This window comes from Gobio gobio (genome assembly GCF_949357685.1).
Source record: "Gobio gobio genome assembly, chromosome: 22".
Taxonomy (NCBI): Eukaryota; Metazoa; Chordata; class Actinopteri; order Cypriniformes; family Gobionidae; genus Gobio; species Gobio gobio.
This window is the reverse complement of record NC_137118.1, coordinates 12,766,634-12,780,650: the sequence shown is the minus strand read 5'-3', so window position 1 is coordinate 12,780,650 and position 14,017 is coordinate 12,766,634. Positions and strand designations below refer to the sequence as shown.

At 35.4% G+C, this 14,017-nt stretch overlaps 1 protein-coding gene across 1 annotated transcript; it reads right to left on the bottom strand.

Annotated features, from left to right (window-relative positions):
* Positions 1 to 1,724: 1,724 nt before the first annotated feature.
* On the bottom strand, positions 1,725 to 11,222 carry ponzr2 (plac8 onzin related protein 2). Its single transcript, XM_079803979.1, has 4 exons — positions 11,200 to 11,222; positions 10,618 to 10,731; positions 7,819 to 7,973; positions 1,725 to 3,650 (listed from the first exon to the last, which is right to left on the bottom strand). Exons 2-4 carry the CDS (start codon positions 10,721 to 10,723, stop codon positions 3,528 to 3,530), a joined length of 384 nt encoding a protein of 127 aa, XP_079660105.1. The 5' UTR covers positions 10,724 to 10,731; positions 11,200 to 11,222; the 3' UTR covers positions 1,725 to 3,527.
* Between the last annotated feature and the right edge of the window lie 2,795 nt (positions 11,223 to 14,017).

Sequence of the window (14,017 nt, the reverse complement as noted above, 5' to 3'; positions counted from 1 at the left end):
TGAAAAAATTTCATCCTAAACACAGGCACCACTCTTCTGCATAATGGTAACCACAAAATTACAGAAACTCCTCTAAATGTCCAACATAACTGCACATAATAACACTAACATAAACTAACAACATCTTTCCCTGAACTGAAAAAGTTCAAATAACACTTTAATCCCTAAATTTACTCACCTAATGCAGTCCCTTGCAAAGCATGCTGGGAACTACAGATCCACTGCCCAGTTTGTTCGTTTCACTCAGCAATGTTAAGTTGACCGAACAAACACTTATTAAGTAAAGCTGACAATACTCATTTTTAGTCGAAACAACTCAGTAAATCTAAGTAAATTTAGTTACATGCATGAGTTTTTAAAGTAATGTGAACAAGGATGATTTGAGTGCAACTAACAACAGAGAAAGTTCTTTTTTCTTTTTCTTTTTATAAAGTGACATTGGCAATTACTTGTCTGGCATGCCTAATCCAGCTTTTAGTTGTTTTCATGGATCCGTGTGAACGATATCAGATAAATACCTTAACCAAGTTTAGTGTTTTGCTCTTCTCTAATATTTCAAATATTTCAAAATTATTAAATATTTACCTCATATATTGATTTAATCGAACTTGTAGGGTCATTAACCATTCCATACCAGAATTATGACCGCCTCAGACAGGATTTATTTTCCTCTAAGGGAATGCAAAACACGATTTGAACTTTTGTTTAACATACACTGTAAAAAATTTACCGTAAAATGTACAGTAACTTACTGGCAACGATTAGCCAGTAAGTTACTGTGAATACTTTTTACAGTAAGGGTACTGTACTTCCATTTACAGTATTTTATGTATATACTGTGAAATCAAAAACAATTAAATACTTTGATTTTAGTTGTATTTACAGTAACTTACTGGCTAATTGTTGTCAGTAAGTTACTGTAAATACATTTTACAGTAAGTGTACTGTACTTCCATTTACAGTATTTTATGTATATACTGTGAAATCAAAAACAATTAAATACTGTGATTTTAGTTGTATTTACAGTAACTTACTGGCTAATTGTTGCCAGTAAGTTACTGTGTACACTGGGCTATCCTTTGTGCTTTGTACCTGTTGGCTGATGTCAACCACCTTCCAGTCACTTGCTGACTAGAGCTGGCTTTGTTCTGATGGTGAGGTTACCTTGACCCCCTGTCGGACAAAAGCAATCACCTGTGCAGGTTTTACTTGGTGGAAGGAAATTTGCCGTTGTTTGTTTAGTTTCCCGGAGGGAGGTGAGGCTCTTAAGGCTCATAAGTATATGTTTGAGGGAAGTTGGCACGGAACAAAAGGCACACCCTGGATCTTCACCCAGCCACTGATGAAGATTGGCCAGTGTTGGAAGGACATCATATGTAGCTTTGATGGGAACTCAACCGACTTGTCCACTGTCCCTGCTTGCCAAGAACATTTTTGACCAACGTTTTCAACTTCTGATGTCATTTCTACCAAGAAATTACTACTGTAGAAATGAATTAGTCATTGCCTAAGGCAGTGAGGCAACAAGTCAGTTGCCTTGGTTTTCGGGTGCAGCCCTTGTCAATCCTGCTGGTTATGTTCTGTATAAAGCGTTCATGAAATACATACCATAGAGTATCACAGCTGCATACCTCAAGATATATTCAAGATATACATCAACCAGCTGAAATCTTGATTGTAGTGGGACTTCGCTACAATGTACATTGTTATAACAATACTTTTTTGATGTAACTGCAAATTACATTTTAATAACACAAATACATTTATTTACAGGCAAAAATTGGTGCAGATGAAGTATTTTCAAGAACAACAGTCACGGTAATAGTAAGGATTGCTGAAATAGCTAGTGATGCATGATGTCCAATGCAGTGGACAGATGATTCATCAGAATTTCCTCCCAATTTAAAATCAATACTTGGAAAATGTAACAAAATGATATGACTCCTTAGATGTTATTATGCTACAAAAAGACATTGTGATCTGCAAAAGTCTCCTTGGATAGAAGGAATGGACTGATATTCCAGAGCAACTTGGCATTTATTATCATCTGGCCGTTACGTCGGCCATCTTGGTTTGGAAGAAAAAAAAATTCCACATACAACGGGCTTGCCATTTGGTGGGAAGGTATGTGATGATGCATAAGTCCACTGTAGAGGTTGATGTGCAACTATGACTACATTTCAGAGCAAGTCCCTAACACACACACAAACACCTTTCCAGAGACGTGAAATGGAAAGAGTCCCAGAAAATGATCAATAATTTATTGCACAACACAAGTGAAAGATATAAAAGATTTTCAGTCCCACAATAAAAGCAAAAAAAAAAAAACATGTTGGGAAGCAATACATATTTCTTTTATCATTCAGATTTATCACGCCATGACTAAATGCTAATTGTTTTTCTTTATGTTCTGCTCAAAGTCAAATTCTGAGATTGTCTTTAAGACAAAAACACAAAAGTTTTAAAGGTGTTTTTTTTTTACCAATGATTTTGTTGCTTTACACAATTGTCACAAATATACAACAGTATATTTTCCCCCATAAATTTTCAATTGAGATGTGTCACTAATTTAGCTGATTAACTGAGTAACTGACATTAAAGATATATGACAAAACATACATTTACAGTTCTCTTTTCATTAGAAAAAAAGAAAATCCTTCATTTTCATCAAATTACACATTACATAGCTACTTCAAAAGACCTTCACTAGTTTGTTTGCCCTTATAATCCTTAAGCAAGTTAAATATATTTGGCTTGCTGTACGCAGTGGAGGGACTTGAGGTAGCAGCTTCAACTAGCTTATATAGCCCCAGTTGGACTACTAATGCTTGGAAGAGGAATATGGTAGCAAAGTATGTTGGTGGAGTTGGGGAGGTAGAGGGATGCCAAAACAGCTGATACCAGAGCTTGTTTCCCCCATGGAATAAAACAATTTAAACGATAATTGCAACTTTTTAGGCAATCTCACAATTCTGATTTTCTGATCAAAATTTTTTTGGTGAGTTATAATGTCAGAATTTTGAAATAAAAGCTTGCAATTAACAACTTTTTTCTCACAATTGAGAGTTTATATCTCACAATTCTGACTTTTTTTCTCATAATTGCGAGTATATATCTTACATTTCTGACTTTATTTCTTGCAATTGTGAGTTTATATCTCGCTTTTCTGACTTTAGGCCTAAACCTCGCATTTGTCAGAATTTATACTGAGTTACAGAGTTTATATCTCACAAAGACTTTCTAACACGCAATTGCAAGTTTAAATCATACAATTCTGACTTTATAACTCGCAATTGCAAGTTTATATCACGCATTTCTGAGGAAGAAAAATCAGAATTGTGAGATTTAAACAATTGTGAGAAAAAAGTCTGAATTGTGAGATAAAAAGGCTCCTAATAATAACCTTTTTTTATTTTTTACTTAGTGGAGGAAACAAACTTCTATAGTGAGCGGCTACATATGGTCTGGCAGTTAATTGGAAGATTAGATGTGTTCACTTCTCCCGAAATTACGTTGAGGAACTTCACTTATAAACTCCTGGCACCGACAAGAGCGATTTGTAGATCTCGTGCCTTCATCTCTCGTGACATCTGACACCAAACGCATGCTCTGCAGCATGTGGCCAACAGGCAGTCATTACACATATCACCCTGCAAATGAACAAAGGCATAACAGCTATATTACAAACAGGCCTACATCACTATAAAACTCATTTTACACTGTTTGTGTACATGGCAAGTTGCCACAACAAAAATAATAACGCTCTTTGTCCTGATATTTATGAAAAGTCCTGAGAAGGTTCATTTCTCAGTTGAAATCTATTACTAATTGACTCTTGTCTGAATGTAGGCAGCGTGATTTTAATTTGTTAAACTCACACAATAGCTATAGAAAAAAACATGATGGTATTGAAATATGAGTTTGTTTTATTGTTCATTAAAGTTTGCTGCGTTTTAAAGGATTCGTTCACTTTTAGATAAACTTTTGCTGAAATGTACTCACCCCCATGTCATCCAAGATGTCCATGTCTTTCTTTATGCAGTTGAAAAGAAATTAAGTTTTTTGATGAAAATTTTCCAAGATTTTTCTCCATATAATGGACTTCAATGGGCTCCAAACGGTTCAAGGTCCAAATGACAGTTTCAGTACAGCTTCAAAGGGCTTTAAACGATACCAGACGATGAAACGAAACTATTAGTTTCTGCGAGAAACCGAGCAGTATTTATGCTATTATTTTACCTCTTATCAGACGAACGTGATCATCTCTGAGCTCAGCCATAACTTCCGCTAAGTGAGGTCAAAATACGAGCCTGGTTAAAGATATATTGATCGTAGAGGCCTCATTCTACTGATCCGTGCAAGCGCTAATGAGGCATCTACGTATACATCTATGACCAGGCTCGTATTTTGACCTCACTTAGCACAAGTTATGGCGGAGCTCAGAGATGATCACGTTCGTCTGAAAAGAGGTCAAATAATAGCATACTGCTCGGTTTCTAGCAGAAACGGATCGTTTCGCTAGATAAGACCCTTATTCATCGTTTGGTATGGCTTAAAGCCCTTTGAAGCTGTACTGAAACTGTCATTTGGACCTTGAACCGTTTGGAGCCCATTGAAGTCCATTATATGGAGAACAATCCTGGAATGTTTTCATCAAAAAACTTAATTTCTTTTCGACTTTAGAAAGAAAGACATGGACATCTTGGATGACATGGGGGTGAGTAAATTATCAGCAAAAGTTTATTTAAAAGTGAACTAATCCTTTAAATTGCGGTGTAGCCTGTGTCATACATCTGTCACTGAAGCCCTTCTGATACACACGGTACCTGAATAAAAGTTTAGGTAAAACAAACAGTTTAGTGGTTGTTTTTACTAATAACGTTTAAGGATGGTTGAGATGGCTTTGAAATGCAGACATCAACGTCAAGGTAAGAAATTGTGTAACACAAAAGATGCATTAGACTAACAAATTTGTTAGATCGTAATTTATTTCATTTAGCTAGCTAGTAGCCTATAGCATAAATGCTAGCAGCCTATAGCATAAATAGAATAGCCAGCTATCCAGTGAGTAGGCTACCAAACTGCTCCATATTAAAAGCAATTGTAAATCATCCAAAATAAATGCCATGATCACTAGATTTCAGGTGTTACTATAATGATTTTGTACATAGTGATCAGCAACCAAATATTGATAATATGGAAGTTACTGCCATTTGCCTTGGTGCGTGTGACCTCTCACTTTTTGCAGACAATACAAAGGTAGAGTACAGTAACTTCAAAATAGGGATCAAAAGTCAAGTTTGAGCTCAAGAATTTTTTTTTATGTATAATTTTCATTACTAAAACATCTAATTATCAGATTTCCAGTGGCCCAGGGGTTTTCAAACCAGGGGTCCTCCAGAAGATTCTAAGGGGTCCCCAGAAAATTTCAGAGAATAAAAAGACAAAGCAAAAATGGATAAAGTGAACATTCTAAATGTTTCAGTTCTAAATGTTTCTCGCCTTTCTTATCATATACATACTTCTGTCCAGAATTGGATATGTTTGGTTTGTATCTTTCTGAGTTTTTCTCAATATAGTCCCCTTTATCTTACTGACTGGGGTTGTAAGGTGGTATTCTTAATGCAGTACTTAAGCTGCTTACATTTATTGTGAAAGTTGCTTATACAAATCATTTTTCTTCAGGTTTATACATCCAACATTAAGTATAGCCAATTTAAGTTTGGAAACAATATGTTGCATTTATAATGTCACACTTACTATAAAATATAATATATAAATGGATTTTAGGAAGTGGTTCCCTCATATAAGGTTCATCATATTAGGGGGTCCTTGGCATCATAAAGTTTGAAAACTACTGGCCTAGCCTACCTATAATCAATTTGGCTGCAACTAAATCGTTCAACTAATCTTTAACCCTCCGAGGTTCTTCGTTTTCAGGACCTTCGGGTCAAAAGTGACCCGACCCCTAAAATCAATGATTATTATTTTTTCAGTAAAATCAATTAAATGTATTTTTGTTCAATAATATTTTTTCTTTCTTCTTTTGTGTTTTGAGAGAATTTTATGATAATAATTAATAGTTATGCAATAATTATGATCCATTTTTCCCATTGAATATACTAGAAAATGTATATATATATATATATTTTATTATTATTAATGCTGTATTTCAGGTTAAAGGAGAGACTAGGCCTATAGAAAACAACTTTTGAAATCAGATTGGTGCCATCTGGTGGAAGCAGTGAGAATTATTATCATGAAATATCATATTTTAACCACTGGATTTAGATGGGTTTACAGCTCTCTGTTGAAAGGCTTGTGAATTCTACTTTTTTGTTTGTTTGGTTGGTGTAAATGGTAATTTGAAGAGCCAGTTTTACTTTATAATACAGTCAAACCTGAACATTGCATTAGAAAGAGAACAAATGGAAAGCATTTTGTTACCCATTGCTTTAATTGTAACTTAATAAAAATGCAATTCTTTCAGTCATAACATTTTTTGATTAACCTTTTATAATAAACATTTTCATTAAAATATTTTTTGTACAATTCAATGAACAGTAACTCTTTTTATTTCACATATTCTCACATTTCTGTTACAGTTTCACCAGTCTCATATTTACCTATGTGTGTGTGTGAGTGTGTTTATTTTGCAACCTTGATGGCTTACAGTGACATGCTTTCATTGCTGTGCGCTTTCTTTCTTACATTGATGAATAGTTGCTTTTATTTCACACTTTTCACAAAATTAGCTTTTGCAGTTTGTGTGTGCGTGTGTTTTTGTGTGTATAAGTGTGTGTGTGTGTGTGTGTGTGTGTGTGTGTGTGTGTGTGTGTGTGTGTGTGTGTGTGTGTGTGTGTGTGTGTGTGTGTGTGTGTGTGTGTGTGTGTGTGTGTGTGTGTGTGTGTGTGTGTATGTGTGAGTGTATTTGTCCATCAACACTCTTGATGTTTTAGAGATTCACCCCTTCACTGTTGTGTGCTTTTTTTCTGGATCGTGGCTGATTTGTAGATTGTACGCACAAAAAAAAACTATGTATTTTCATATTTTTGCCAATTTCCCATTCATTTCCTATGGGGGTCATTTTTGACCCGAAAAATAGTTTTTTACTATTTTTTTTCTTATGACCACTTAGACTTTTCAAATCCTGTCCCCAATTTTTTGTGTGTTCATATACCAAAAGTCACCAAGTTCCGTACCATTCCGATGAAGCTACGATTTAAGTTTTTTTTTATTTTTTAATTCAGGTCAGAAATGACAGAATAGTCCTAGAGGGTTAAAATAATTTTTCTCAGTTCCACACTTTAGCGAGTTAAAGGGATAGTTCACCCAAAAATGAAAATTCTGTCATCATTTACTCACCCTCATGTTGTTCCAAACCTCTAAGAGTTTCTTTGTTCTGCTGAACACAAAATAAGATATTTAGAAGAATGTTTGTAACCAAGCAGGTATGGCAACTATTGACTACCATAGTAGGGAAAAAAATACTATGGTAGCCTAGTCAATGGTTGCTCTCTCTGCTTTGTTACAAACATTCTTCACTCTATCTTCTTTTGTGTTCAGAAGAGCAAAGAAACTCATACAGGTTTGGAACAACTTGAGGTTCAGTAAATAATGACAGAATTTTCATTTTTGGGTGAACTATCCCTTTAAGGTCTTTAGCCGTTGTAGGGCAGTATAGGTGTACAGATTTAGGAAATAAACATTTGTCTGATTGCACTTTTGGCTCAAAGCCTCAAAGTTACTGAGATGTGACAACTAGGCTTGGTCTCCCCTAAAAGTATAGTAAATCCAATAGAGAAGGGATTCACTCACCTTAATGCCATAACGCTGGCGCATTGACACCCTTATGGACATGGTTATGGGTGGGACACACCCGCAGAAGTCCAGCAGGGGGAGACATAAGCACTCGCCATAATTCTTGGCTTTTATGCACGTGAAACACGAGAAACACCAGTAAGCAAAGCAGCCTGTTTACAGAAAGGAAGATGATAATAATATTTATTATAACACATGACACCATGACACAATCAATTAAATGCTCTGGAGGTGTTGTAGCCTATAGGATAAAGATATGAGCAGATAAATCAAAACATTTAGGCCTATACGTTCATTCTGCAGGAATTCAGGGGAAACTCTCACTGTAACTTTGTAACTGGTTCTGATCTATGTCTATGTAGGAAACTACTCAATAGATCATTTGTGTTCCACAAACAGAAGTTGGTTACAATTAATTGTACAAGTTGACGTAGTTACATTATACGTACTCAAATAAGTACAGAGTAATATTAACTACATGTACTTAGACTAGAGTTATGGTTAGGTTAGTTACTTGCAATTATGCATAATTTACTGTTATTGCTACAGTTAGTACATGTAGTAACGTGTAACTTCGTCACCTTACAATAAAGTGTTGAAAGTCAGTCACACAGGTTTGAAATGACCTCAGGGTGAGTGTTTTCATTTTGGGGTGAACTTTCCCCTTAGTTCCACCAAATTACGAACTATAAGTAACTTTGCAACTACATGTCAACTAACCTTCATTAGAGTTAGACAGTCTGCTTATATCTGCTAACCAGAGGTGGAAAGTAGCCTAACAAATTACATTTACTCACGTTACTGTAATTGAGTAGTTTTTCTGTGTACTTCTACTTTTTTAAGTAGATTTAAAAATCTGTAATTTTACTTTTACTTAAGTATGTTTTGTTTGAAGTATTGTACTTCGCTACATTTTAAACCACATCCGTTACTGAGTAAAATAAATAATACAAAGGGGGGAAAAACACGATCCGGAAACGACTGCATTGAATTGAAGGGCGGGAGAACGAACACGCAAAAATCACAAAAATCACAAAAAGGTGGAGACGGATAAGACAGACATCAGACCCAGCTGAAAGCGAAACGCCGTCGTGAACCCCTGGATAGTAGGCTAGGCTATGGAAAAACTTTGGATATAGACAAAAAATAGCCGGGTGTTGTCCTGGAGGATATCAAATTAGCAAAAAAATGTTGATGCAAAGGAGGAAACACATTCCGTTCCATGTTCAGGAACACCATCTCTCTGTGCAGATAAAGGTATGTTTTTAACTTAAGGCCGAGTGATTTCTGTGATGCAGAGGGAATCCAGACATGAGAATTTATTTACAGTATAACGCAGATGTCATGTAAAACACGCAAACGGATGAATGAATACATCGACTGTAGAGCTGTACAATAAATCAAATCGCGACATGGTCTGTGAATATTAAAGCTCAAAACACTGCTATATGAATATATGATCTGCTTGTTCTGTCTCTGTGTGAATGAGCAACGCCGTTTCGTCTACTATAGCCTACATAGGCCTACTTAAGTAGCCTACGCGATGCTCGTATTTGGGCATTAACATACAGTATGAACGTTTCCAGAGCTGATCTGAAACCCCCTAATGAACATTTTCATCATTTTATTTGATTAAAAGCCATTATCAAATACAATCTGAAACAGATCTTCACTGAAATAGGTCCTCACTAAAACCTGTCACAATAAACGGTTTAACTATGAAATTGTGACAGAAATATATTACTATTGTAGGCCTATAGAGTGCTTGTCAAAATAATAATAATAATAATAATAATAATAATAATAATAATAACAATAATAATATTACATAATTTAAACATTATTTAAGAATATATTTTTAAATCCATGGTTTAATTTAGTAAAACAGCAGCGCTTTGCCCAAAAAATGAAAGGAAAGTGTTTGATTACCACCGTTTTGGTAATGTATTTGTATTAAATCATAAAAAGAAAAATTTCTTGGGACTCTATTATTCTTAAAGTTGTTAATCTAATTCATGATAATTTATTTTAGTTCATTAGACATGTTTTATTGAAATTTTTATTTAAAAAAAAATGGTTTCAAGTTTGTTATAATAAATTATTTGTTCAACCAAAAATAAAATCAGTTTTCATTAATTTAATGCCATTTTAACTGGAAACAATAATAACCATGATTTAATAATACAGTTTATTTTTTAAATAATTAACACCATGATGCTGTGAAACTGGTGTTTTCATATTGTGAAAATCTTATTCTATTACAACCACAGGAGATCCCCCACCCCGCTGTTAAAAAAGTAACTCAGTAACTTTTAGTCTGAGTACATTTTAAATGAACTTTTTACTTTTACTTGAGTAAGTTTTTAGACCGGTACTTTTACTTGTACTTAAGTAATATTTCATTGAAGTAATAGTACTTTTACTTGAGTAGAATATTTTGTTACTCTTTCCACCTCTGCTGCTAACCTTATTTTGATGTTCGCCCAACAGTATCAGTGTACTACCGTCCATGGGCGTGGTAGTGGGGGGAAAAGTGGACCTGACTACCCAGGGCCCCGTCTAGGGAGAGGGCCCTTTGAAAAGTCTGGAATATATTTTAACATGGAACATGGGGGCCCATCAGGACTGCCTATGCCTAGGGCCCAGGATTTTGTGCTACACCCCTGCTACCGTCTACAAATTCTCTAATGAGAGTTAGTTGCCATGTAGTTGCAAAGTTACTCATAGTTAGTAGAATGTCTAAAGTGGCCCATATATAAAGTGTAACCTTTGTATTTTATTCCAAACTTTACTTACATTCAGGCACGTCATCACAGCAGTCAAAGACGCCTGATCTCCACTGATCAGAATGATTAGAGATCATAACAGGCTGTGGCTGCATGACTACCATTGAGTTTGACATGCTTACAGCTAAAAATGTACAACAGATAGATTTCAGCATCACTCTCCAGTGATTTGTTATATAGTTAATAGAAATGTTCATGTTAGTTGACAGTGCATTAAATAATATACTTTATAATAACAGATACTTTTTAGAGCTTAAAAATGTATTAGTAAATGTTAAGATTAACATTAACTAGAAGTGTTGTTCCTTGTTAGTTCATGTTAACTAGTTTCCATAATATGTTTAGCATATTATCAGTTTTCTGCATAAGTAGACCTAATTTTAATTTAATACTTGTATATACTTGAGATTTTAAACAGATAGAAGATGTTGTATTGATATGACAGATACGATTAAAAGTGATTAAATGTGAAAGGACTTTTCACAGTGAACAAGTCCTAATACAAAATGCTAAATAATCATCTTTAAAATGCAGATTAAAAATGCAGATGCAGATATGATTCTTCATATTTCAGTAGAAAATCTACACTCACCTGTGTGTTGAAAGGTCCAACGTAATGGAAAGTATCTGCTGTTTATAAATCTGTGATCACAATCTTGCCTTTTTACTGAGTGGGTATCCGAAAAAGACAAAAAAAGAACATCACATTGGCTCTAAAGGCAAACCTCCATAACCTGTTAGACCCGTTCACAGCATCATCCGAAACAGGGTGGAGAACAAGACTGCATTGCTCCATTGCATATGAAGAGTCCAGACATTCTTAATGCATGAAAATAAACCATAGGGAATGAAACTTGCAACATCATCATTGAAACCACATAATAAAAACACCTTCAGATATTAAGACAGAAATATATCCAGACACAAAAGAATATTTAATTATATTTCCAAATGGTTATGACATTAAATTCAAAGACAGTCACTGGGGGAAATAGCCAAGCTGCATCTCTATCAGAACAAAACCTGAAGACTTCCTCATTAAGATTCTTTCTCATTCAGAGTTTTCGTCAGATGAAAGCTGTTCGATTTTTTTTGAAGGGCTTTTGAGCTGTCTCCGCTGAGGTAAAGGAATCCTGTTAGCAGTAGCATCCATTAAACATTTCCCATAAGTGCCTTTCACTCATGAAAAATGTAATATATTAAGAACGGACCTGGTAACACGCTGAAATATCTTGACATCGTGCAGAAATGTTCAAATGGCGATGAGAGTCATTGCACAACTTTTAACAGAGACTGTCCATCAGCAGACTTGTTTTCAGCTCTTTTACAGGTTTCATGGAGTCATAAGGAAATATCTGAAGCATAGTTATCTAGTATCATAGTTTATATGGAGATTTGCCAAGGTATGACAACAAGTAATCCTCGCTTTATAAGTTTTGTTTTGATCCTCTTGTCTTGTTCATTCCTTTCTCATGACGTAGCATCTTCAGTGCTTTTACATTTACATGTATTCATTTAGCAGACACTTTAATTCAAAGCAACTTGAATTGAAGTATACAACAAGCGATTCATCTAAAGAGGCAATAAATACAAAAAATACCATTGTATTAATAGAAGTGCTATTAATACAATGTTTCAGCCTTCGTTTCAAGATAGGACAAACTAGAATTAAGGAACGGTCAGAGCATAAGTGAAGGAATAGTGAAAAAAAAAATTCAGCAGGCTGCAGTTAAGTGCTTACGGAAGAGATGAGTTTTAAACTGTTTCTTGAAAATTGTCAGGATTCGGCTATCCGGATACACTCTGAACAAAAATGGTGCTAAAATAGCATTAAAAGTGGTTTATTGGCTTGTAATCATAGGGGATTACAACCTATGCACCTATCTTTAAAATAGGGATGCACCAAATCCAGATTTTTGGGGTTCGGCCGAATACCAAATCCACTGATTAAGATTCTGCCGAATACGAAACCGAATCCTACTCCCATCCTCAGTACATTATCACAGTAAACACATTAATGAAGTAAACAACGTCCACAGCAGTGTAGGCTCGTATTGACCGTTTAACCGTTAACCGATTAATACTATAAGTTAAATGGTTTAAATGTTTTTTAATGCTTTTTTGTATGTTTGTTTGCTGCATGGTTAAAGAAAAATATACTGTATTTGTTCACTCATGGAGCACGTCGACACGTGCAACCACGTCTAACCAGACATATTTCGCAAAATGAAACAATCGGAAGGAAGAAGCCTATTATGTGGGACCATTTCGACAGAAAGGGCAACAAAGTTACTTGCAAAATATGCTACACGGTATTCAATTACAGCAGTAGTACAAGGTCCTGACTGGTGGAAAGCAAATGAAAGGCGCTGGCTACTCTAGTGAGGCATTCTCTCTGTGTTCCCGGGGCATCCGTGCCATCTGAAACCTTGTTTAAGGCTTTTCGTAGTGTGGTTTTGGTCAAGTTTACTAAAGTAAACATTGTCACGTATGTTCTTCTCGCCGCTGTTTTCTTATGGTTTATAGAACAATTACCCCGAGTCACCCTCTGTCGTTTCAAAGAACAGCACAACGGCGAGCGCAGAAGGCACGCGCGTAGTCATTGGAGGCTCGCACTGCGGAGACAGACGAAAGTATAAAGGCTTGAGAGGGTGTTTTCTGCCGCAGGTTTAACTGTCAACAGGATGTGCTCCAGACTAGCCCACATCACTTAGACATGTTACTTAAAAAAAACATACAAGGTGTGGATTGAGGTTGGCCTACTAATTTTATTTGACAAAAAAAATATTCCGGATTCAGTGTATTTTCGTTTTGTCATCTTAATTTGGTAATTGTTTAAATGAAAAATATTTAATGTAGGCCTATTTGTTTTATTCATTTTATTTATATTTTATCTCACCTGTATGCTGCTGTTTGCACGGTAAAATAAACCTGTGAAAAACGTGTCTTTTTAACGGGTCACAGACACTCGTCAAATCGTATTTTTATTTAATGCCAATTCAATATTATAATCTTATCAGTTAACTGTTAATAATCGGATAATGAGTAGCGGTTGTCGTTGGGAAAATTAACCGATATGAGCATCACAGCAGTGTATTTTTTATTTAATTTCATTTGAATTAAGAATAGGCAACGTTATGCCAGGATGACTGTCCCTCCTTTGCTGTACCTGAAGTTGCTGCATTTTGGCTGCTGTCTGTAGAGTCAGCACAACTGGTGTTCTTTCGGATGTTTCATATGCAAATGTTTTAACAGCGGCTATTGTTTAGGGTCCTTGCCACCATGCGACAAATCGACATTACATATTGAACATGTAGCTCGACTTGAATCGCCTTCTTTTGACTGAAAGTACTGCCAATCAACACGTTTTCTGTGCACGAGTTCCATTTTCACTTTCTCACAGCCTACTG